General features: G+C 41.7%; 2 protein-coding genes and 1 non-coding gene across 6 annotated transcripts in view; all 3 read left to right on the top strand.

Annotated features, from left to right (window-relative positions):
• The first annotated feature begins 559 nt into the window (after nt 1–559).
• Nucleotides 560–2,738, top strand: LOC124090013 (trimeric intracellular cation channel type B-like). Its single transcript, XM_046440328.1, has one exon. The coding sequence runs from the start codon at nt 661–663 to the stop codon at nt 1,534–1,536; it is 876 nt and encodes a 291-aa protein (XP_046296284.1). The 5' UTR covers nt 560–660; the 3' UTR covers nt 1,537–2,738.
• A 4,256-nt stretch (nt 2,739–6,994) lies between these two features.
• On the top strand, nt 6,995–7,098 carry LOC124090035 (U6 spliceosomal RNA). The gene has a single exon (XR_006850931.1). It is a non-coding gene; the product is annotated as a U6 spliceosomal RNA (small nuclear RNA).
• A 2,612-nt stretch (nt 7,099–9,710) lies between these two features.
• Tmem131 (transmembrane protein 131) overlaps nt 9,711–22,241 on the top strand; it is a 166,191-nt gene continuing 153,660 nt past the window's right edge. Inside the window, exon 1 of one of the 4 annotated variants that reach the window (XM_046440299.2) lies at nt 9,711–10,188. In XM_046440299.2, the coding sequence (XP_046296255.1) occupies nt 10,011–10,188 (178 nt within the window). In that variant the 5' untranslated portion in view covers nt 9,711–10,010. Of the gene's footprint in view, nt 10,189–20,550; nt 21,010–22,241 lie in introns of those variants that run through there. The other 3 variants (XM_046440298.2, XM_046440300.2, XM_058578310.1) reach the window with 3 other exon arrangements.

Genomic DNA, 22,241 nt, shown 5'->3' with positions numbered 1-22,241 from the left:
ATCAGGAACAGGGTGGCTGTGGCTAGAGAGGATCTGTGTTGGCAACCTTGGTCCTCAGGAGGCAGGGAGGAGCATGTGTAGTCACTGTGTCACATCCCAGGTCTCTCTTTGGCCCAGGCTCAGGCCCCACAAATCTGTGCATACCTCAGAGACATACAAGTCTCTGTGTATCGTGTTAATGACCAAAGGAACCTGGGTGTCCTTCCAGGGTCACAGAGTAACTAGAGAAGAGGAGTTAGTGCAAGGTGGGACTCGAGCCTTACATGTTGAACCATATCTGCAAGCATGGCCTTGGAGAGGTCCTGAGCATCCAATTTCTTTGGAGGACAAAAGTGGGGCTTTCCAAGGTCCTGCCAGATGCTGCAAGGCCTGGCCATTATCAGTTGCCATCTTGGGCTGAAGTTGGTTTCAAATGTCCTGACAAGTGCCAAAATTCTTTAAAGTATTTCCAGGGCTTTGGTGAGACTTAGGAGAGAGGATTGTGTCACTTTTGTTTCGTGTTTGTCTCAGAAATTTTTATAATTTTACTGTCTTATATAAAACAAATTAGCGAGCCGGCGCGGCGGGCGCGCTGCCGCGGCCGTCCCCTCCCCCACTCCCACTGCGCCGGAGGGGAATCCGTCACCGCGGCTGCTCAGGCCGCCGCGGTCGGTCGTAGCCATGGACTCTTCTTGGGAGGATCTGACGCTGGCCTTCTCCCGCACGTCCATGTTCCCCTTTTTTGACATCGCCCACTATTTGGTGTCCGTGATGGCGCTGAAGCACCGGCCGGGAGCAGTGGAAGGGGCATGGAAGAATCCTTTTTCAAGCTGGTTTTCTGCAATGTTCCACTGCTTTGGTGGAGGAATTTTATCATGTATACTTCTTGCAGAGCCTCCACTGAGGTTTTTTGCAAATCACACTAATGTTTTACTGGCATCTTCGATCTGGTATATTATATTTTTTTGCCCTTGGGACCTTATTTCCCAGGGCTATTCATTCTTACCTGTTCAACTTCTGGCTGCGGGAATGAAGGAAGTGACCAGAACTTGGAAAATAATAGGTGGAATCACACATGCTAATAGCTATTACAAAAATGGCTGGTTAGTCATGATAGCTATTGGATGGGCCCAAGGTGCAGGTGGTATCATTATCACAAATTTTGAACAGTTACTAAAAGGAGATTGGAAACCAGAAGGTAATGAATGGCTGAAGATGTCCTACCCTTCCAAGGTAACCCTGCTGGGGTCCCTTATCTTCACATTTCAGCACACCAAGCATCTGACCATATCAAAGCATAATCTTATGTTCCTTTATACCATCTTTCTTGTGACCACAAAGATAACCATGATGATTACAGAGACTTCTTCTGTGACTCTTGCTCCTTTTGAAGATATATTGAGTCGGATGCTCTTTGGTTGGCAGCACCATTTTTCATTGTGTGAAAAGAAATGTGGAGCAAAATCGTCTTCCAATGGCACTGGTTCATCAGTCTCAAAACCTATAACCGATGGTTCAGATAATGTTAAAAGGAAACATTCTAAGAAGACTGAGTAAATTTACTTGAGCTCTAGAAGGCAAAAAAAAATTCTTTTCTACCTATCAGATTGTGATAAATATTTCTATGTAGATGATGTGAAATAAAGATTATATATAAGGAATGGAGGTGACAAAAAGAAAGAAATTCTTTCTGTTTTAGGGTGACTACCACTTTCTTGATTGTAATTCTTGAGTGTCATGAGTATATCATGTGAATTTTTTTCTGATATAAAGTATCTTGTGATTATTTGAATAGTTTACATTGATAAAAGAAATTAAAAAAATTTGAAACTTTTAAAAAATTGGGTAATTTCATGCATTTAAAAAAATCTGAATCTATTTGAGCTTTAGTTCAGAATTAAACTTTTAAAAGTAAATAAAAGTTTAATTCCTAGGTATGGAAAATTAATTGATTAAAAAATTAAAATTCTAATTTAATTTTGAGCATTGAGGATGTTAACTTTTCCTAAAATACTTTCTATTATATGTGGATATAAATTGCTAGTTTATATTTGCTATATAAACATTGTAATTTTGCCCTCGTTAAAATAGAAAATACCTGAAATTTATCTTAATTTTATCTCTAATAGTACTTTTCAGTAAGAACACAATATTGTTGTATGAATTTCAGTTTGAAGTCTGCTTCATGCCCTTGTTTAAAAAACTGTTTTTTTCCTCCTCACAAGAAAATTAGGGGTACAATTTTTGATAAATTACTTTTCAGTTTTCCAAGATTACAAAACATGGAATTTTCTTTTTTTTTCCTTCCCTCTTTCTCTCTCCTTAAAACACATTTATTTCAACTGTAGAGAAAATTTTCACATTTCACATGTTCTCCCTGACTTTGGTTGTTCTGAATACATTGGTAGCAGTTGTCTTAATGATTCAACACAAAGTATTATCTCCATTAAATTTGTTTCTTCCATATCTCCTTTCTAGTGGCTACTTTCTCAGTTTTTTGTTTGAATGTTTCATGTTAGATTAAATATGGTTATATTTAGTTTTAATCTATGTGTACATGCATTATTTATTTTGTTTTAAATGAAAACCAATTACCTTCATGTGAAAATGCTCAGCTCTGAAGAGAATTGTACACATTTGATAGTAATCAGCTAGGAAACAGATCAACCGAAATCTCATGGTTGTCTTATTTGATTGAAGAATGATGACATTAAATCTGGTTTCTTATTGGCAAAATAAACCAGAAAAGTACTAAATGATATTAGAGTTTCTTTATTTTATGATTTAAAAGTACAGTTCTAACATTCAAACTCTGTGACATGATTTCTTATACCAAGACCATGAACATACTACCTGTATCAGGTAGAACTTTTAGATGGCTTAGAAGTACTCAAATCATTCAAGTTGAAAGTTCTTTTTAACAACTGTGAACACCAGCGGGTACCATATAGCTTATGAAAAATGATTTTCTTTTTGGCACATGGAGCACTTTTGATACTCTTAGAATGCTAAGAATGCTAAGAAACTTGTTTTTAATATTATAATAGCCTTAAAATGAATTCTGTGTTATATTTGATATTCTTATAGTTGAAAACTTTTCAAAATTAACTTGTTATTAATTATTTGTCAGTTTTGAAGTTTGGATTTAACGTAGTTAAACACTTGTTTTACACTTGTATTAAAAGACAAATTCATTAAAATAAGTTATTCAACAAAAAAAATAAAAAAAATAAAAAAAAAAAAATAAAACAAATTAGCACTTTGGGGCTGGGGATATAGCTCAGTGGTAGAGCACTTATCTAGCATGCACAGGACCCTGGGTTCAATCCTCAGCCCTGCCAAAACAAACAAAAATCAAATTTTGCTGTTCATTGTTTCTGGTCTCCATCTGCATTGTGAATTTGTTGGTCTTGACCTTACTGAATAGTTCTGGATCATTTTTTTTTCTTTCTGGGTTCTGGGTATCCAGTACTTGTGGGGCAAGCTCTTTGCTACTTAAGCCGCATTCTCAGCCCTTGTTCCTGGAACTTTTTCAATTATAGTTAAATAATAGAGGTTGTAACACAAAGTCCCTCCACACATTGCTCGATGACTTTTTTTTCCCTGAATGGCTTCCTAAGGCTGCTAATTATCACCAAACCTTGCAATTTTAAATACAATTGAATGATGGGTGAGACGGATTTCTTTAATAATGGTGTTTAGAAATGTTCCTGAACTCAGGGAAGCCTGAAAATCAATGTCAAATTACTAATTGAGTACTAGAGAGGAGAGTGAGGGGAAGGTGGAAGGAACAAGAAAAATACAGGGTTACCCCCTGACTTCAAGAAATCATCTCCCTCCTTTTCATGGAAATACCATCAAGTCACACGAAACTTTTAAAAAGTCACAAGATGGATAATAAGTGTAGGAGAGAGAAAGAGGGGTTTTGGAGACGGTTGAGAATTTAAAAGGGCAGGCTGAGTTTTTGACTCATTTTCAAACTAGGATGATTGTTATAAAAAAAAAAGTCTTAGGAATTGTAGAAAGATTAACACAGACTTGTAAAATATGCCAGTTTGCTTGGAAGGAAGATTATTGAACAAAATCACGCTTAATTCTACATCTAAGTTAAGGTGTGTGTGAGTGGTAGTGCTTGGGGTCACTGATGATACCTTGGGTCATGTGGATTTGGAAACTGCAAAGGAATCTAGTTTTCTTAAGGAATGAATGAAAAAAACCCTTCGAATAGGAGGGATCCACAGTGACAGAGCTCAGCCCACCACCTCAGAAGCTGCTCTCTCTCCCTTCAGCTTGAAGTGCTTGCCTGAAGTTATTTGCCCTACCCTAGGCTACTTGCCTAGGTAACTAACCTAGTAATTTTAACAGGCTTAAGCCCTAGGCTTTGTGTGTTAATTCCACACCGCCCCCCATACTAGGGATTGAACACAGTGGCTTTACTACTGAGCTACATCTTCAGCCCTTTTTATTTTTTGAGACAGAGTCTTGCTAAGTTGCTGAGGCTGACCTCAAACTCATGATCCTCCTGCTTCAGCCTCCCACATAACTGGGATTACAGATGTGTACCACTACAACAGGTTGTTTGTTTGTTTTCTTTTTAGAATAACACCAGCAGAAACCTATCAGGGACTAAGTCTGCTTATTTTTGTGCCTTATTCTTCAATGGGGTTCCATTAGTGTTATTCTTAAAAATAAAAATAAAAAAATCGGTTCACAAAGTCCAGGACTTAAGTCTGAGCAGGTTCCTCTGTGTACTGAAGATCACAGACAATATGCTACGTTTCTTCTCATGCACTTGTCGAGGGCTTTGGTCATACTCTGGACTAGATGAAGGACACGGCTGAGGACAGATTAAAAATCAGCCAAGGTGTTAGTGAGAAAGAGCTTCAGGTAGGGCCCAAAAGCATACTGGGGATGTTCCAGGAACAAAATGGTGACAGTCCAGTTGATGTAAATGAAGCCCAGAGAACGCAGCAGGAATGAACATCAAAGACCAGGCTAGCCAGGTCCTGGAGCCGGGGCCTCCCAAGAGCTTTGACTTTGATCCTGAGATGGGAGCCACTGCAGGAGGGAAAAGAAACATTTCATGTTTTAAATGAATCATTCTGCATCTTCGGTTAACAATAAAGGTATGAATTTATGTCAAATATAAAGCAAAGACCACCAAGTTGCTGAGTTTATATACTTGCCAGGCATGGAATCTAATCAGGGGAAAGGTTCAAGGCCTGGAAACTCATCAGGGGAAAATCTCAAGAATCAGGAAAAGTCCTGGCTTTTTAAGTGCTAGAAAGAGGAAAGCGGGGGTGAGGTGGGGGGGAGTGTTTCACGGTGGTTGTTAATCAAAGGTTGAAAATCAACACTATGGGGTGGAACAGCATTGATAAAGCATGTCTCTTTGTTCACTGGGCAGAAACAGAGTTCAGGTAGGTCTTAGAAGGGCCTGGCAATGGGGTCAAAGTCCACAGACCTTTGTCAGCTTCCGTTGGTTAGCACCAGGTATGGTATAACATAGCATTCCATTTTGACATCTAATAGGCAAGTGCTGTAAGTGGAAATTTTCCCTTTTACAGGTGGAAACAGGAGGATCTATTAGGAATCTCTAGTAGAAAGCCAGGCAGCTCATGTCGCAGTGGAGGTGGTGATATTCTGGATGTATCTGGAGATACATAAAGAATGACTCCCAGGGTGGGTGTTGATCTGTGTGGACAAATGTTAGAGTCATCTTGGAGATAAGAAGGGCTGTGGGTGGAGCAGGTTTAGGGGAAGGATTTCGCATTCATGTGTGTTTAAGATGTCTATTAGACCCAAGAGGGCAACAGCAAAAAGACAGTAAAGTCTGGCTGGTGACATGAAGTTGAAACTTGAAAGGATCCAGATGGTGTTGAATGGCAGGAGACTGGGTACATTCACCTGGGAAGCCAATGAAACAGAACTCCAAAAAGTCCAACAGTATTCTTTCTTCCTGGTTCCAAATTTAATACATATATTTATATATATACATATTTGATATACATATTTATATATATACATATTTGGTTCAAAATTTAATACATATATTTATATAATACATATATTTATATATATACATATTTGATATGTGTATAATGGATATATGTGTATAGTAGAATAATGAAAGTGTTCTTGTAAGCCTTCTAAAATACTTTTGGAATGATGGAGGGGTATAAGTTGATCAACGAGTTGGGCAGAGTGACGCATACTGTAATGCCACCAACTCCAGAGGCAGAGGCTGAGACAGGAGGATGACTAGTTCAAGGTCAGTCTTAGCAACTTAGTGAGACCCTGCCTCAAAAAAAAAATTTTTTTTAAAAGGGCTGGGTATGTAGCTTAGTGGCAAAACAACCCTGGGTTCAATCCCCAGTACCAAAAAATAAATAATAAAAAAGAAATTGATCAACGATGTTTGAAAGTCCACTGTGCCTAGTGTTTTGAAAAAGGCATAATAATAATCACTTTTGACAATCTTCTTTGAGCAAGGCACTATTCTATATGTTTTATAAACACATTTTGCTTAATATCTGCAAATTTCTTAGTTACAAAACCCATTTTACAGAGGAGATGGAGGCCAGAAAAAAAATCAAGTAATTTGCCCAGCATCCATTCCATTTGGCTGGAATTGAAGCCAAAATGTATTTGAGTCTCTTATAACTCCACCTCCAGTGGTAATTTACTAATGTGGGTAGAGAGCAAAATGAACAGAAACTGAGGTGTCCCCACAGATTGCAACTCCTGGCATGAGTCAAGTTAGTGCCATGGTCTTCAGCCTGGAGCCTGTTCCCCAATCCCCCATTTGTCAAAACAACAATTGAAGTTTGTTACAGAGGCCTGGCTAGTGGGGGAGGGGCAAAAAACCAGGTCTGGCCACTCACTCCCAAAACCACACAGAAAAGAAAACTTTAATTGATATGGCCATACTCGGAAGACCAAAATTAGATTCAGCAGCTCAGCCCTGTCTCCAGGGTGCTGTGCTAACAGGGCCTTAGGTTTTAACAGGGGAAGAGTGCACACTTTGGCAGCACACATACTAAAATTGGTACAATATAGAGAAGATCAGCATGTCCCTTGTGCAAGGACATGCAAATTCATGAAGCATTTCACAAATTAAAAAATACAGGAAGTAAGAATTTGGGGAGGGTGAGGCAAGAGGTTAGTATAATCAAGCAGTCTTGGTCAAACTGTGGTCTGGTTGATCAATCTCTGTTCTCTTTCTGTGAGGCGATGAGGTGGCTCTGGAGAAGTTCTGTGTCACTGGAGGGTGGAGGGCAATTTCCACTGGTTGCTCAGGATGCGCATCTATCATACCTGTGATTCTGAAAGGGGGCAATGACTGGGGACTTCCAGGCACCACTTATAGGGGTCTGAAGTTGGATGTTGCAAATCTTCAAGGGGGACAATTGAGGTTAGCTAAATTACTAAGTTATTACCAGTTTTTAGATGAATACTTCTTAAATGATTAACATGTCTAACTGCAGAGCTGAACAAGAACTAAATCCAACGTTTAAGATAGCAAAGGAGTCAGATACAAGATGAAGGCAGAGAGGCCAGGCTTTATCCTACTTTTAGTTACTATTAGGCATATGCAGACCTGAAGAGTCACTGCTTTTAGCAAAGGTAACCTAAACTGCTATTAACTATCTAAACCTAGAGTCTCTGACTCCACAGATCTGGATTGTGGCTTGCTGATTTGCATTTCCACTGAGATCCCAAGTGCTGCTGCTAGGGATAACACTTTGAGAAACACTGGTTTAGCCCGTAGCAGGTTTTCCCTGCCAGCTAAATAGCCTCTACCTTCCACATGCCCAGGCTCTTGAAAGCCCAAAAGAGAAGGGAAGTTCACAACTCAGCTGCAGGAGGGTCTGGAGGATCTGGAGACACTTGAGTGTCCTGGCAGGGAGCAGATGGTGGGGCAACAGTGGCTCAACTCCAGGAGCTTGCCAACACACAGGTTAGCAAGTTGTCTAAACGATAACTTCTTTTACTACTATATTATACTACCAGTGGTCTCATCAGCCTTTCCTGGCAAGAAACTTCCATCTCTTGTGAAGGAGAGAGTTCAGTTATGGTAGTTCTTTAAAGCTTACCCAACTAGTGGAAGGGTGCCTTTAAGAACAAGAATATAAACTTAAAAAAAAACAACTAGTTGCTGGGCCTTGGAAGAAACTTGTGCAAGAGGGGTACTGCAGCCTAAGCCTCATTAGCTTCATGGGATTGAGTTCTGATCAGACTTGTCTGTATATGTCTAAGCTCCAATTATAGACATATGCAAGTTATTTCCCATGAGACTCCTGTGCTTCAGGCTAATATAGAAAGTGGTTGATTCCTGCCTAAGCGAACTTGAGCATTTCATGGTTCGAGAGGCTTGTTTGCCTTGAACCTGGCAATGGGGGAAGGGCTACTGCCTCCACACTGCCTCAAGTAGGACTGTTGAGGGACTTATCCTTGAACTTGATTTTTTTCCATGAGTTCAAAGCCTTTTAGAAATCTTTCCTTTTTTAAAAATTCATCCTCAGCCTTTAAAATTTTTTTTTTTCTTTTTAATTGAGACAGCCCAGACTGGCCTTGAACTTGCAATCCTTCGGCTTCCGCCTCCTAAATTGCTAGGATTATAAGCATGCCTATAGCGCCTGTCCCTTTAGTGAAGTCTCTGAAATCTTTTCTTATCTGGTTTGTTCTAAGACATATAACGGGAAAACCTGGCTTTGTGAATCTAGTGACACTCTGGGCCACCAGCTGAGCCAAGTAAAAGGGTGCTGGACTAGGAGTTGGGGGCAAGACTCAAAGATGAGTAAAGAGTGACTCCTTCACATCCCCAGGAACACCAAGAACCTCAACCTGAGATGGAAAAGGCATCTAAGAGACATGATGTGGCTTGTGAAGGAGACAGCGTTTGATTTGGGCCTTTTAAGAAATATAGGAGTAAACGCCTCTGAAGAAGCATTCCTAGACAGAGAAAGCCAGCATGGCCCCTGGGTGTGTGTGTGTGTGTGTGTGTGTGTGTGTGTGTTTTTTCTCCTAAAGAACACTTTCCCTCCGGGGTCTTGGGGCAAGAAGGGCACAGGCCAGAGGATGCCAAAAAGCACCTCCTGAGTAATGGGGAACCACGAAGATGAGGAGTCCCAGTCCTGAAGCACCACCAAGAACTGAGTCAGACCCGGGGTATTCTCGACGTCAAAGCGACCTAAAGGCAGAGGCGCCATCAGAAGGAATCACTGAAATGCATTTTTCGCGCTTGGCCTGGGGTCTAGACCGGCACTCAGGCACCTGGAAAGTTCTCGCATTGCAGCACAGACGAGAGCGCCCCGGCGTCGGAGCGCCCAGGAGCCCCGCCCCCCAGCCCCGCCCCCCAGCCCCAGCCCCAGCCCCAGCCCCAGCCCCAGCCCCAGCCCCAGCCCCAGCCCCAGCCCCAGCCCCAGCCCCGCCCACGCCCACTGCGGCTGCGCGGCGGGGCTGCCCGTCTCCACGTGATCGCCGTCACGCCTCCACGAAGCGTAAGCGGCCATCATAAGTCCTGGCGGCCGGGCCTGGGCCTGCCTCCCTTCTCTATGGCCGGGCAACGATGATGGGGTCGGGTTGTGTGGTCCCAGACCCGTCTGGCCGGTAAAGCCGTGAGTCTCCGAGAGTGGTACAAGTAATTGGGACCCACGGACTCTGGGGCAGAAAGACAGGCCCAGGTGTCGGCACGGCGGGGGCGGTGCCCAGAGCCGAGCCCCGCCCCTCGCAGGCCAGCGCCCAGGGCCCGCGGTCCTTGCCCGTTTCCAGTATGGCCGCCCGCTGTGCTTGACCCGCGGCCTCTCCGTTCCGGCTCCTCGTAGGCGATGCTGAGGCCGAGGCCGTGACTGACACTCTCGCTTACACGCACGCACGGACCCAGACCCACGCCTGAGCCCGAGCCGTGGGCCCGGAACCGCTCTCGCTCCCGGCACCGCGGCCGGATCCCGGACCACGGCTCCCGCGCCGCCGCGTCGCCGAGAAGGGCCGCGCCGGAGCTCGAGCGCGGCGGCCCCCGGCCGGCAGCGATGGGGAAGCGGGCGGGAGGAGGAGAGGGAGCCGCCGCCGCCTCCGCGTCCGCCGGGACCGGGCTGGAGCCCGCGGCCGGCCGCGGCGGGGGCCCGCGGAGCGCGGCCGCCGGCTTCCTGGGAGCGCTGCACCTGGTGATGACCCTCGTGGTGGCCGCGGCGCGGGCCGAGAAGGAAGGTGAGTGTCCGCCGCCGGCACCCACTGCCGCTGCGCTGTCACCACTCTCGCGGAGGCCGCCGCGGGGCTGCGACCGGGGAGGCCGCGTCGGCCCCGGCGCGAAGTTGGTGGGTCGAGTCCCGTCCCGGGCCGCGAACTTGCAGCTCGGAGGCCAGCTCGCCGCGTCGGCCGCGCGGAGTTGCTCCCGAGCTCCGTGGTCTCTTCCCCTTGTCCCCTGTCACTGCCATTTCCAAACTTCCCGAGCTCGAATGTTCTTGCCGCTCGGCCCGCTATGCTGTGTAGGAGGGGCATAGTTTTTAAGCCCAATTGTTGCTAATAGGTAAATCTTAGAACACTTTTTTTTTGGGGGGGCGGGTGTTGCATTTTTAATAACGGCGTACAGACGGAGCTCACTTTAAAATGCCATGGTAAAAATAGCAAGATTGGTGAAAAGTCTTCAAAACACGGCTTCCAAAATTTGAATCTGTTCAGAGGTCTCTTTGAGGGTAGTCTTGTTTCTTTGGCTTCCTCCTTCACTATCGCTTTGCGGTAGTGGTGATCCTTTAGCTTGTTAGTAGGTCTGAGTACAATTCCATTTAACTCTCTAGTAGCTATTGAAAGCCAGTTTGTTTCTTACTTATTTTAAAGTCACATATAATTCGGTGCCTCTCTCTTTGATGTGTAAGAGTTTAAAATCGAGTAAATTTTCAGCTTGCAAACCTTTTAACTATAATTTACAGTTAAGGGCTGGCCCCTATTTTTAAAACTCATTAGTGTTGTCTGACTGTAAAACTGGCACTTTGATGGGGTCAGAAGTTATTTTAAAATCCTGACCACCCAATTTGTGTAAATTTGTCTCTACTACCTGTTTTTGAGCCTAGGGGAATATAAGTGGTCACAGAACTGTAATGAAGAAGTCACTAAAAGTGATTTTTTTTTTTTTTGTTTTAAGAAAACTTGGCAGTTTAGCTTCTATTTGACATTAACTCCACAACAAAATAATTTCTTGCCATGGTGACTTTAGAGTTGATGTTCTACTTGCTTTTTAATGTTATTGACGGCCACAGCAAATGCCAACCAAATTAGAGATCAAGTGCAAATGTGCTTCAGTTTACCATTTATTTTTGTTGAAAACGTAGGTTACATTCCCTCACTTTCTAAGCAGCCTTAGCTTGGGTTAACATAGGTGGAAATTTTTCAGATAGTCGCCATCTATACCAAGGATTAATTGACAGAGGCAAGATTATTTCCAGGGTAGAATATTGCTGCTTTAGGATTAGTCAGGCCTAATCATCATTGTTTACAGATGTGCAGTTATTGAGTATTCTTACTGTTTGCCTGTCCTAGACGTTCGGGCATGTCAGGGTGTTCTGTAAACCCACAGTGGTACAATAATTTAATGGGCACGTCTCCTTGACTTCACACAGACCTGGTGGGGGTGGGGTGTTGTGTTCTTGTCTTCCTGTTCCTTTGCTTACCTTCCACAGTGCCAGGCACATAGAAGGCACTTAGCCTTTGAGTGAATGAATATCTTCATGAGCTGTTAGCCCAGGGAACCAGAGTCATGATGGAGTGTAGTAAAGTATTAGATTTGTATTATCCTTCTGCATATCTTCCCAACAGCCATTTTATATGCTAAATCTCCTTGTTCAGTTAAGTAAACAAACCTCTTGTTTGACAACTGTCAGCCTAAAATATATTTGCTAAGTTCTCATTTTTGTAGTTTCCAAGTTCTAGCACACCTCTCTAATATCCTTAAATGTATGTAAGGCTCATCCAGGAGAATAGCTTTCAAAGTGTTAAGTGGAAAAAGAAGTGGTTCAGCCAGCCAGTGGGCCTTTGTGGCCCCTGCAGTATCTGTATCAACAATGTGTGTGAGCAAAGTAATGTAGAACATAGGCCTCTGCCCATCATTAACGGGTCTGGTTCTAATCAAATATTCCCTAAGATATCCCTACAAATGGCCTGGGCTGTAAACTTTCTTGCTGATCAAATGCTAGTGTTTTTGAATAAGTAGGGGAAATGCCATTGATTTTTCTTACATGATTGTGACACTGTGAATTTGGCATCTGATGTGGTGCAAACATAACATTTGCCCTAAAAGAGTGTTGTTGGGGCTTTTCAGCAAGTCTGGGCAGATTTCTGAAGATAGCTCAGTTGAGTTTGTCTGTTTATCCCCTGAGGATTCTTTATAGCTAAACTAATTTTCTGGATATTTTGTATGTTTGTGTATTTTTTCTGCATTGCAGTAGAATTTCACTAGGAAATCTTCAAAAGAAAACGCAAAGAAAAGGGACACTTTTCTTTGTGTCCCTTTGTACACTTAACACTTTGGACACTTATCTTTGTGTCCCAAAGAAAAGCTGCAGACATAGCTAAATTGTCTAATGCAGTTTTTTGTGTTAGAACTAAGTGTTCTCTTTTTTGAGTTGGAGCATGAGCCATTTCTTGTCCTAACATCCTGTGTCTTTTAACATTCCTGTATCTTAACATCCATCTTAACTGATCTTGGGGTGTGTTATCGCTAGTCCAGAGGAAAGGGATCTTTGACACTGTTTGGGCTGTGTTCAAAAGTTTGTAAGGACTTTGAAATAATTGCCAGAGGTGGAACTTACTATAATTACTACAGATAACTCACTCACTCTGAGTTGGTGTCAAGATCTTTCTTGAGGCTAGGATCTAGATACTAAGAATAGTGAGTGTATGTGTGCGGAGGAGAGTGAAAATATCTTATGTAGAGTGAAAATATTTCTGTGTGTATATATTTGGATACTTTTTAGTTTCTTTTCAGGTATAAATCAGCCCATTATGACAAGCAAATAAGAGTTAATTCAAAAAAGCCTCTTACGTATAACATAGTTTGATGGTGAAATGGGTTTTTGGAAGGCATGGTGTCTTTTAATTTATGATAAAGGAGCTATAATGTAGATATCTATTAAATGTAAACTTGGACATTTTCCATGGTTGTTTCAGTTCCTGAAATTTAAATCTGAATTTCACATGTGTTATCATTAATTGGCGATTGATGGCAGGGTAAAGTTTGACAGTTTTTATTAGTACTTAAAATTTTTTTGCTGGTGCACTGTAGTTTGGTGTACACATATTTGTTTTAAGCTATATTTGTGGCATAAGTGCTGAAGAATGGTAGAAAGGATTTTCTACAGAGCATAAGGACAAGTGCTTAGGACTAAGGCCAGAAGAATAGAGATACAAATGGAATAGTGATTTGCCTTAGGGTAGTAGAATTGATTGGGGAGAGAGATTTTTTTTCTTAGCCAAATTATTACTTTATAATGTCAAGATATATTTTAAGGAGTCTTTCTGAAGAGTGAGATACTCCCTTTGTGTGGAGATAGAGAGACTACCTTTTAGGGCCTACGAAAAGAGAAATTACTAAGCACTTTACTAATGAATTTCAGTGTTTCCTAAATGCTGCTGCACCCTGTGAGGAGGACTGGAGACCATAGTGGGAAGCATTGGCCTCCCTCCTCTGGCTGGTAACTGTTTTCCTCTGCATTGTCATTCTTAAAATGGAGCCTCATAGGCACCTGCCCAAAAGCTCAGCTTTGGGAGCAGACGTAAAATTGTCCAATTTGCCATCCAGGGAAGTGATCACTACATTTGGGGAAAAAATGAAGTCTTTGCTGGTCTTTGATACTTTAAACTCACCTCATGTAACCTGAGCTTTCTGAGAGCTTTGCCATACTAAGAGGTCCCCTTTCTGTCTGACCTCAGCAGCACTGGGCCTGGTTTTTATTCTGGATTTTGGACATCTTTGTGCCCCAGCTGTCCAGTTGCCCATCATATGTCCTTGTCCATTTGTGTCCAGGCCAGGGTTATCTGGCACCCACCTTAGTTACCCAATTTTTATTAATGCCACCATTATTCTTCTGCCACAGCAAACTCATTTTTGACCCTTTACCCAGTAGTATCAGTGCCTGTGAGGCCCTGTGTCCCTCAGCTCTCCCTTGCCCTTTGGTCTCCAGCTGGGGCACTGCAGGAGGCTCTTACTTGCTACGCTTCCCATTTCAGTTCAGTCCTGGTGCTCCTCTGAACTCCAGATGTCTTGGCTACTCACTCATCTTGACATTCATGAACTGCCCATTTAGATACTGAAACAATTTCACCCAGACTGGAATTTCTATAGGTCAGAACCTCTGTCAGCATCTGCAGTGAGTACATAGTTTTGAATGAAGATTTGCCTAAAATGACCTCATCCTCCATTTTTTATACCTGTTACTTAGGTTTAGAGTCAAGAGTACAGGTAAAGGCAGGAGGGTGCAGTGACATAATCCCCATGACTCAGGAGGGTGTGGGGAGGATTTCAAGTTCAAGGCCTCTTGCAATTTAGCAAGACCCTGTCTCAAAATTTAAAAATGTAAAAAATGATGAGGGTTGTAGCTGAGTGGTAAAGCACTCCTGGGTTCAGTCCCCTGTACAAAATAAATAAGTAAACAAGAAACCTACAGTTGAAAACCTCAACTTAGGTGCAGATGTCATTAGGAAGTATGCTGTAATAGGACATGGAGCGGTGCCACCTTTGTCTTCCCCACATGTTGCTTCTGCTTGTAATTAAAATGAACTGCGGATACTTGCGAGACCATCACCCACGTGGCTTTTGGATTTTAAGATTTTCAGATTCTCTTAAAACCCCAGTGTGTAGATTATGCATGAACCTGAGGCTTCGAGAGGTTAATATACCCAACATTAGGTGGGCACGGTGGTGCTCACCTGAATCCCAGCTACCTCAGAGGCTCAGGCAGGAAGAGCACAAGTTAAAGGCCAGCCTAGTCAACTTAGTGAGGACCTGTCTCAAAACTCAAAAAGACTGGGATGTGGCTCAGTGATAGAGTGCTAGTCTAGGACACACAGCTCTTGGGTTCAATCCCCAGTGCTGTCTCCGCCGCCGTTTGGCAATGGAGCTGATAAATGATAGGGCCAGGATTCCATCCCAGACCATCTGTCCTTAGAGCCAAATCCTGAATGAATACTTAAGGATGTACATTTTATTATATTATGTACCACCTGGCAAAAGAACAGGCATGCCAGTTTGTGTAAAACCAGTATATTAAGTATTAAAGTGAAGGGTCCTTTCTTGGATTTTTGTCGTTGTTGTATTTTGTTTTGTTTTCTTAGAGCTCTGTAGTTATACCATAGTAGTTGGGTTCATCCCAACATGGGTTTTTGTTTTTAGACAGCCATATTCTGTCAACTTGTTAACCATTAAAATGCTCACAGGGACTGGAGTTGTGGCTCAGTGGTAGAGCGTGCACCTTGCACATGTGAGGCACTGGGTTCAATCCTCAGCACCTCATAAAAATAAGTAAAAGTATTGTGTTCATCTACAACCAAAAAGAATATTAAAATAAAATGAAATAAAATGCTCACAGCCCATTCTGGATCATGAAGGAACTTTAGAAGGAAATAGATGAGTGGATAATCCAAGAAAATGAGCATTTGGTGTTGGGAGCTCCTGTTTTTGATGATTCTGGTGCCTGGTTCTGTCGCTTAGGTTAAGGTTAAGCAATATTGCATTCTGTGACTACACCTTAGCTCTAGATTGCTGTGACATTAGTCTAAAGATATGGGATGTTCTTAGAAGTTGTTCCTGGGTCGAAAGGCACTGAGACAATCCAAGGGCTGTAGTGGAATTGGCATTTGTTTGAAGGGAAATTTCTTTCAAAGTTAGTATCCAAAGCTTTCAGAAGAAGTTCATTTCTAGTTTTTGTTCCTTCTCTACAAAGTTGTTCAAGAATTGGCCTTTGCTGGTTGCTGCATTCATTTTATAGCATATAACACATAGGGCAGAGGTCTGAAAAATGTATAAGGTCATGACAGAGTTAGGAAACTTACTATTTGGTTTTACTTATTAAAAATTTTTAATTGTGGTAAAAACACGTAAAATTTGCCATCTTAATCATTTTTAAGCCATCAGTTCAGTAGTGCTAATTATGTTCACATTGTTGTGTAACAGATCTCCAGAACTTTTTCATCTTACAAAACTGGAACTTCTATACTCATTAAACAACTCCCCATTTTCCTCCCATCACCCATACAGCCTGGTAAACACTATTTTTCTTTCTGTTTCTTCAAATTTATCTATAGATAACTCACAGAAGCAAATCATATAAGATTTGTCATTTTTGACCTGCTTATTTTATTTAATATAATGTCCATAATGTTCATCTGTAGCATGTGTCAGAATTTCCTTCTTTTTAAAGGCAGGATAATATTCCATTATATGTATTTGCCACATTTTGTTCATCTGTGAACACTTGGGTTGCTTCCCCCTCGTGACTGTTATGAATGATGCCAAGAGGATGCGGGTCCAGATCTCTCTTCAAGACCTCACTTTCAGTCATTTTGGATATATATCCAGAAGTGAGATTCCTGGATCATATGCTGGTTTCTATTTAATTTCTGCAGCCGTTGCCACGCTGTTTTGCATTGTGTCTGTGCCATTTGCATCCCAACAGTGTGTGAAGTTTCCAGGTTCTCTATATACTTGCTAACACCGGTTATTTGTTTGGTTTTCTTTTTTGGGGGGTGGAGGGTGGATAGTGACTATTTTAATGGCTGAGGGGACCTCATTGTGGTTTTGATTTGCATTTCTCTAATGATTAGTGATGCCGAGCATCTTTTCATTCCTTGTTGGCCATTTTTATATATTTAGAGAAGTGTCCGTTCAAGATTTTAATTAGGTTTTATGCTTATTGTAGGAGTTCTCTAAATACTGTGGATAGTAACCTCTTATCAGATAGTTTGCAAGTGTGTCCTCTCATTCCACAGGTTACCTTTTCACGGTTTAACAGGTTTCTGATGTAGTCCCTGTAGTCTGAGTTGATTTATACTTATGTAGTATCATGAGCCTTTGGAGGTTCAGGCCTGCACCCTGTTATCCTTGGACTTAATGTTTAAAGGGGTTCAGTGTTGAGTTCTGTACTGGTAGGTATTGTAGGCTTTCTATTCCTGTAACAAATACCTGAGATAATCAGTTTATAAAGAGCAGTGGTTTGCTTTGGCTCACAGTTGTGGAGGTTTTGGTCCATGCTTGGTTGGTGCTGTTGCTGTTTAGTGGGGAGACTGTGGGGAGCAGAGCTGCTCTCTTCATTGCTGAGGATGTGAAAAAGAGGGAAAGACTTGGGTCCCACAGTCTGCTTCTAGGGCACATTCCAAATGGCCTAAAACAATGATAAAGGCTCCACCCCTTCCAAACAGCCCCTAGCTGGTGAACAGCCTTCCTCACCTTGGGCCTTGGGAGCAGCTGGGAGCAGCTTGCTGATCAAGACTATAGGTGTGCAAGTGGCGAACCCCTTACCCATCAGTTAAAGGTGAAACAGAATTAAGAAAAAGTATTTCTGAAATGGTGATATTGATACAAATTTGATTTTAACCATTTTAGGGATACATAGCAGCACTGTTTGCCTATAATTGCCTGAGGGTGCATTTTAATAACCATCCATCACTGATCAGCCGTTTTCTTTGTATCAAGCAGGGTGCACCTTAACTGGCGCCATGCTTGATACAAAGCCAACCACGTACAGGCTGAAACCTCCAAAACTGAGCCAAAATAAACCATTTTTCTCTATAAGCTGATTATGTTAGGTATTTGTTACAGGAATAGAAAGCCGACAACACCTACCAATTCAGAGCTTAACACCCTGAACCCCTTCAGATGCCACCATTCTCTCAAGTTCTTAACCAATCTGCCCATAAAGCAGATTGTTTTAATTGATTTTAAAACAATTATTAGTAAGATGAAGAAGCACTTATACATTTGTTGGATTTTTGTATTTCTGTTGTGTTGCTTGATCAAGTCTTTCATCATTTTTCCCTTTGGTGTTTTGAGGTTTTCTTTTTGACTTAAAAGAATGCAGAATTAAGGACAAGTGTTTTTCAAGTTTCTATTTTTATTTGAATTTTTTGTGTATTTCTCTTTTTAAATTTATCTGCCAAATTTATAACTCTTTCTTGTGGTTTCTGCCTTTGTTGTATTGCCTTAAAAGCCCTGTGCTTGAAGATTGTATATTCACCAATACTTTATCTCTGTGCTTCTCTTTCTATGTGCAAATACCTACATTCAGAGTGCATTGCTGTCAGGTGGGAGTCTGGTCTTGAATGGTTAGTCAGTTTCTTTATACTGCCACTTGTTGAATTATATACAGAATTTCCTTTTGTTCAAATTGTTATATACTTGGATCTGTTTCTTGATTTTCTGTTTTTACCCTCACATACATATTTGTTTCTGTTTAAAGTGATTTTAAGTAATATAGATTTTTTGTGAATTTCATTAGCTGGCTTGGCATGTCATCTCGTTTCCCTAAGTTATTATTTTTTCCATAAGCATTTTCTTGTGTATCTTTATTTTATTCCCCATGAACCCTAAATTATTTGGTGGAAACAAACTTAATTTTTTTTTTTAAGAGAGAGAGAGAGAGAGAATTTTTTTAATATTTATTTTTTAGTTTTCGGCGGACATCTTTGTCTGTATGTGGTGCTGAGGATCAAACCCAGACCTCACGCATGCCAGGCGAGCGCACTACCGCTTGAGCCACATCTCAGTCCAAGTTTTTTTTAACTAAATTGCATTAAAATGTTAGCTCAATTTGGAACTGGTTGACATCTTATAATGTTCTTTTTCATTTTTCCATGTATGTACATATATGTTAAGTTCAACCACATGAAATTGGTATTTTTGTACGTCCAGATTGATTAAATAACAACATACATGTTTCAATTTCTGCATTGGCCAGACCTGCAAAACAGTGTTAAACATGAGTGATGATGGCAAAGCGCCCTGATCTTCTGTGGTCTTTGGAGAAATACCTTGTGTTTCTTTGTCAAGTATAGCCATGGCAGGTGGTTGAGGTTAGATGTTCTTGATAATAGGAAGATTCTCATATTTTTAAAGAGTTTTAGGCTTAAGAGTTGTCAGGGGTAGAGGTTTAATTTTATCTGGTGAAATTATGTTACACGTTTTGACTTGGAACTGTTGATTTTGGCTGGAGCAGCTATAGCAGCAGTTCTCTGAGCTCACTGAGCTCTGGCATGAAAATTTGTGGCCCATGCTGGCTGGATGGGGCCACGTGCAGCTGCCAGGCCACATCTGTTTGTGCCCTCTAGCTGGCATGGTGTTTTTATGTTGTGGACTTTTTTTTTTTTTCCTCCAATCCAAAACTTTAAAAAAGTTTTGAAATATTTCAGACATTAGCAAAATCTACCCATAGTAGCAACGACATGATTTTAATGATAAAAAATGTGCAGAATCTGGGAAAAAAAGAACTGAGAAGTAGATATGAACCGAAGATGCTCATTGTGCTTCAGATAGAATTTCAGTGTTTTCTCGTTGAACTTGATATTTTTAAAAATACCAACAAACGTTTTTATGGAGTTAGGAAAGTTGATGATGAAGTTTGTATGGAAAAACAAACAAGTAGGAATGCTGAAAAAAATGTTGAGAAAGAAGTTGCGCAGGACGGCTGGCACAGCAGTTATTAAAACATACTCTTACTGGATGTGATGGTGCATGCCTATAATCCCAGCGGCTCAGGAGGCTGAGGCAGGAGAATCGCAAGTTCAAAGCCAGCCTCAGGGGGCTGGGGATGTGGCTCGCCTGGCATGCGGGGGGCGCTGGGTTCGATCCTCAGCACCACATTTAAAAAAAAAAAAAAAGACGTTGTGTCCCCCGAAAACTAAAAAATAAATATTAAAAAAAATTTTTTTTTCTCTCTCTCTCTCTCTCTCTTTTTTTTTTTTTTTTTTTAAAAAAAAGCCAGCCTCAGTGAGGCACTAAGCAATCAACTTAGTGAGACCCTGTCTGTAAATAAATACAAAAAAAGGGGCTGGGGCTACGGCTCAGTGATAAGTGACCCTGAGTTCAATCCCAGGGACCCCTCCCCCTCAAAAAAGAAAAAAAAATACTCTTGCTGAGCACAATGGTGCACACCTATAATCTCTGCTACTTGATAGGCTGAGGCAGAAGGATCACACGTTCAAGCCAGCTTGGGCAATTCAACAAGACCCTGTCTTGAAAAGAAAAAAAGGCAGATTGGGGATGCATTTCAGTGGTAGAATGCCCCTAGGTTGAATCCCTAATGTTGGAACAATTATACTTTAACCTATGTGTAACAGGAGTAAGTTACTAGTGTATAAATAGATACAGATGAATATAAATTTCCACTAATATCCATAAGTATATGTGGCTTATGCTTAAAACAACAACAAAAACCCTGCTTTCCTTGGATTCTGGGATTTTGGTTTGTGCTGGGCAGAGGGTGTCTCTGTGACCAACTTCAGATAAAACCCTGGCCCTATGTTTAGTTTCCTGCCGAGGCTGTGGTAAATCACAACTTCAGTGGCTTAAAACAGCCTAAGTTTATTTCTATGGTTCTGGGGGGCAGAAGTCTCAAACAGAGGTGTTGTCCAGGCTGTGCTGCTTCTAGAGGTATCTGGGGGAAGTCTGTTTCCTTGAGTTTTCTGGCTTCGAGAGGCTTCCTGCACTCCTTGGTTCCTGGCCCCCTCATCACGTCTCGCCATCTTCTTGCTTCATTCCACCTCCTGCTCCCATCCCCCCACTGTCCGGTACTCTCCTCAGTGTGGTTATATTTGGCCCACCCAGATATAGGATAACCCCTCTACTTCACTTGAATCATGTCTGCCAAATCCCTTTTGCAATATAGGGAACTCCCTGGATTAACTCCCTGGATTAGGACTTGGACATCTCGGAGCCATCTTGCGGCCTGTCATAGAGCTCGTAGTGAGCATGATTAGCTATTGGAGAACCACAGATGAAAACCACAGTGAGATCCTACCATACCTGCTAGCATGGCTGCAATCAAAAAGGTAATAAGTGATGGGAAAGGTGTGGAGATTTTGGTAGGCCACATGCTGCTCTTTGGAACATAAGATGGTGCAACTGCTTTGGAAAACAATGTGGTAGTTCCTCAAAAGAAGAAATATGGAGGTACCTTATAACCCAGCAGTTCTGCTCCTAGGTATAACCCACACCAGCTGATAACACACACTTGCTGATAAAAACATACAGGAACACTATTATTCGTAGCAGTCAAAAATAGAAACAAAGGTTTATTGACTGATGAATGGATAAGTAAAATGGAATGTTGGCCATCCATGAAAAAGGAGTGAATCCTGGTGCTGCTGCAGCAGAGGTGGCAAGAGCACAGAGCCGCTCCGACCACCAGGGATCCAGATTCCTTTATGCACATTGTCAAGAACTGGCTAATCCTGGGACTGTAGGAGGGAGGTATGGGCATGACTGTTAATGGGTTCAGAGTTTTTTTAGGGTTGGTGGAAATGTTTTGGAATTATGTACTGATGTTTGCATAACTGTGAATATACTGAACATATGCATTGTGTGCTTTAAATGGGCAAATTATATCTCAGTAAAACTGTTACTAAAGTTTTGTTAAAATGTTGATATTCTTTTTGTCTAAAGGAAAATAAACATAAATGAAGTTCTCACTTACTCAAATGGCATAAGTTTCAAAGCTTTACAGCACTTTTGGTGAGGCAGTGGGAAAGCACATGCTCTCATACTTTATTGGTAGGAATACACAAGAGGTATAATCTTTATGGAAAAAAAAATTGGCAGAATCTAACAAAGCTACATACAGGTTTACATTTTTGACTCAGCCATCCCATTTCTAGGAAAGATACACTACTTGGGATACACTTACAACATGTGCATACCCACAGGTTATTCAGGCGAGCGCGCTACCGCTTGAGCCACATCCCCAGCCCCCCACAGGTTATTCATAGTGTGATTATTTGTAAATAAAAAATATAAGAAACTGTAAATGCCCATAGTATAGTTGAATACATTGTTACATCCCTATAATGGATTAATATTATGCACCTGTAAAAAGGAATGAGGGTGATCTCTGTATCTGCTGGACTGTGCATCCTCAGTGCACTGACAAGCAGAAGCAGCTGGGCCACAGAAGGTGTGTGGTGTGCGTTCCTGGAACAGTGGTCCACGCCACCCTTTGAATATAGCTCTGAATATATGCCCTGAGGCTTATATATTTTTTTAAATTTATATATGTATGTATATA

This window comes from Marmota monax, unplaced genomic scaffold (assembly GCF_021218885.2).
Source record: "Marmota monax isolate L192 unplaced genomic scaffold, Marmota_monax_Labrador192_F-V1.1 WCK01_AAM20220418_F8-fsc00210, whole genome shotgun sequence".
Classification (NCBI taxonomy): Eukaryota; Metazoa; Chordata; class Mammalia; order Rodentia; family Sciuridae; genus Marmota; species Marmota monax.
Note: the sequence above shows the minus strand (reverse complement) of the source record. Positions and strands in the feature narration are given on the sequence as shown.

Excerpts from the sequence above, each read along its gene's own strand:
- LOC124090013 (XM_046440328.1), top strand. The coding sequence starts at position 661 with ATGGACTCTTCTTGGGAGGATCTGACGCTGGCCTTCTCCCGCACGTCC.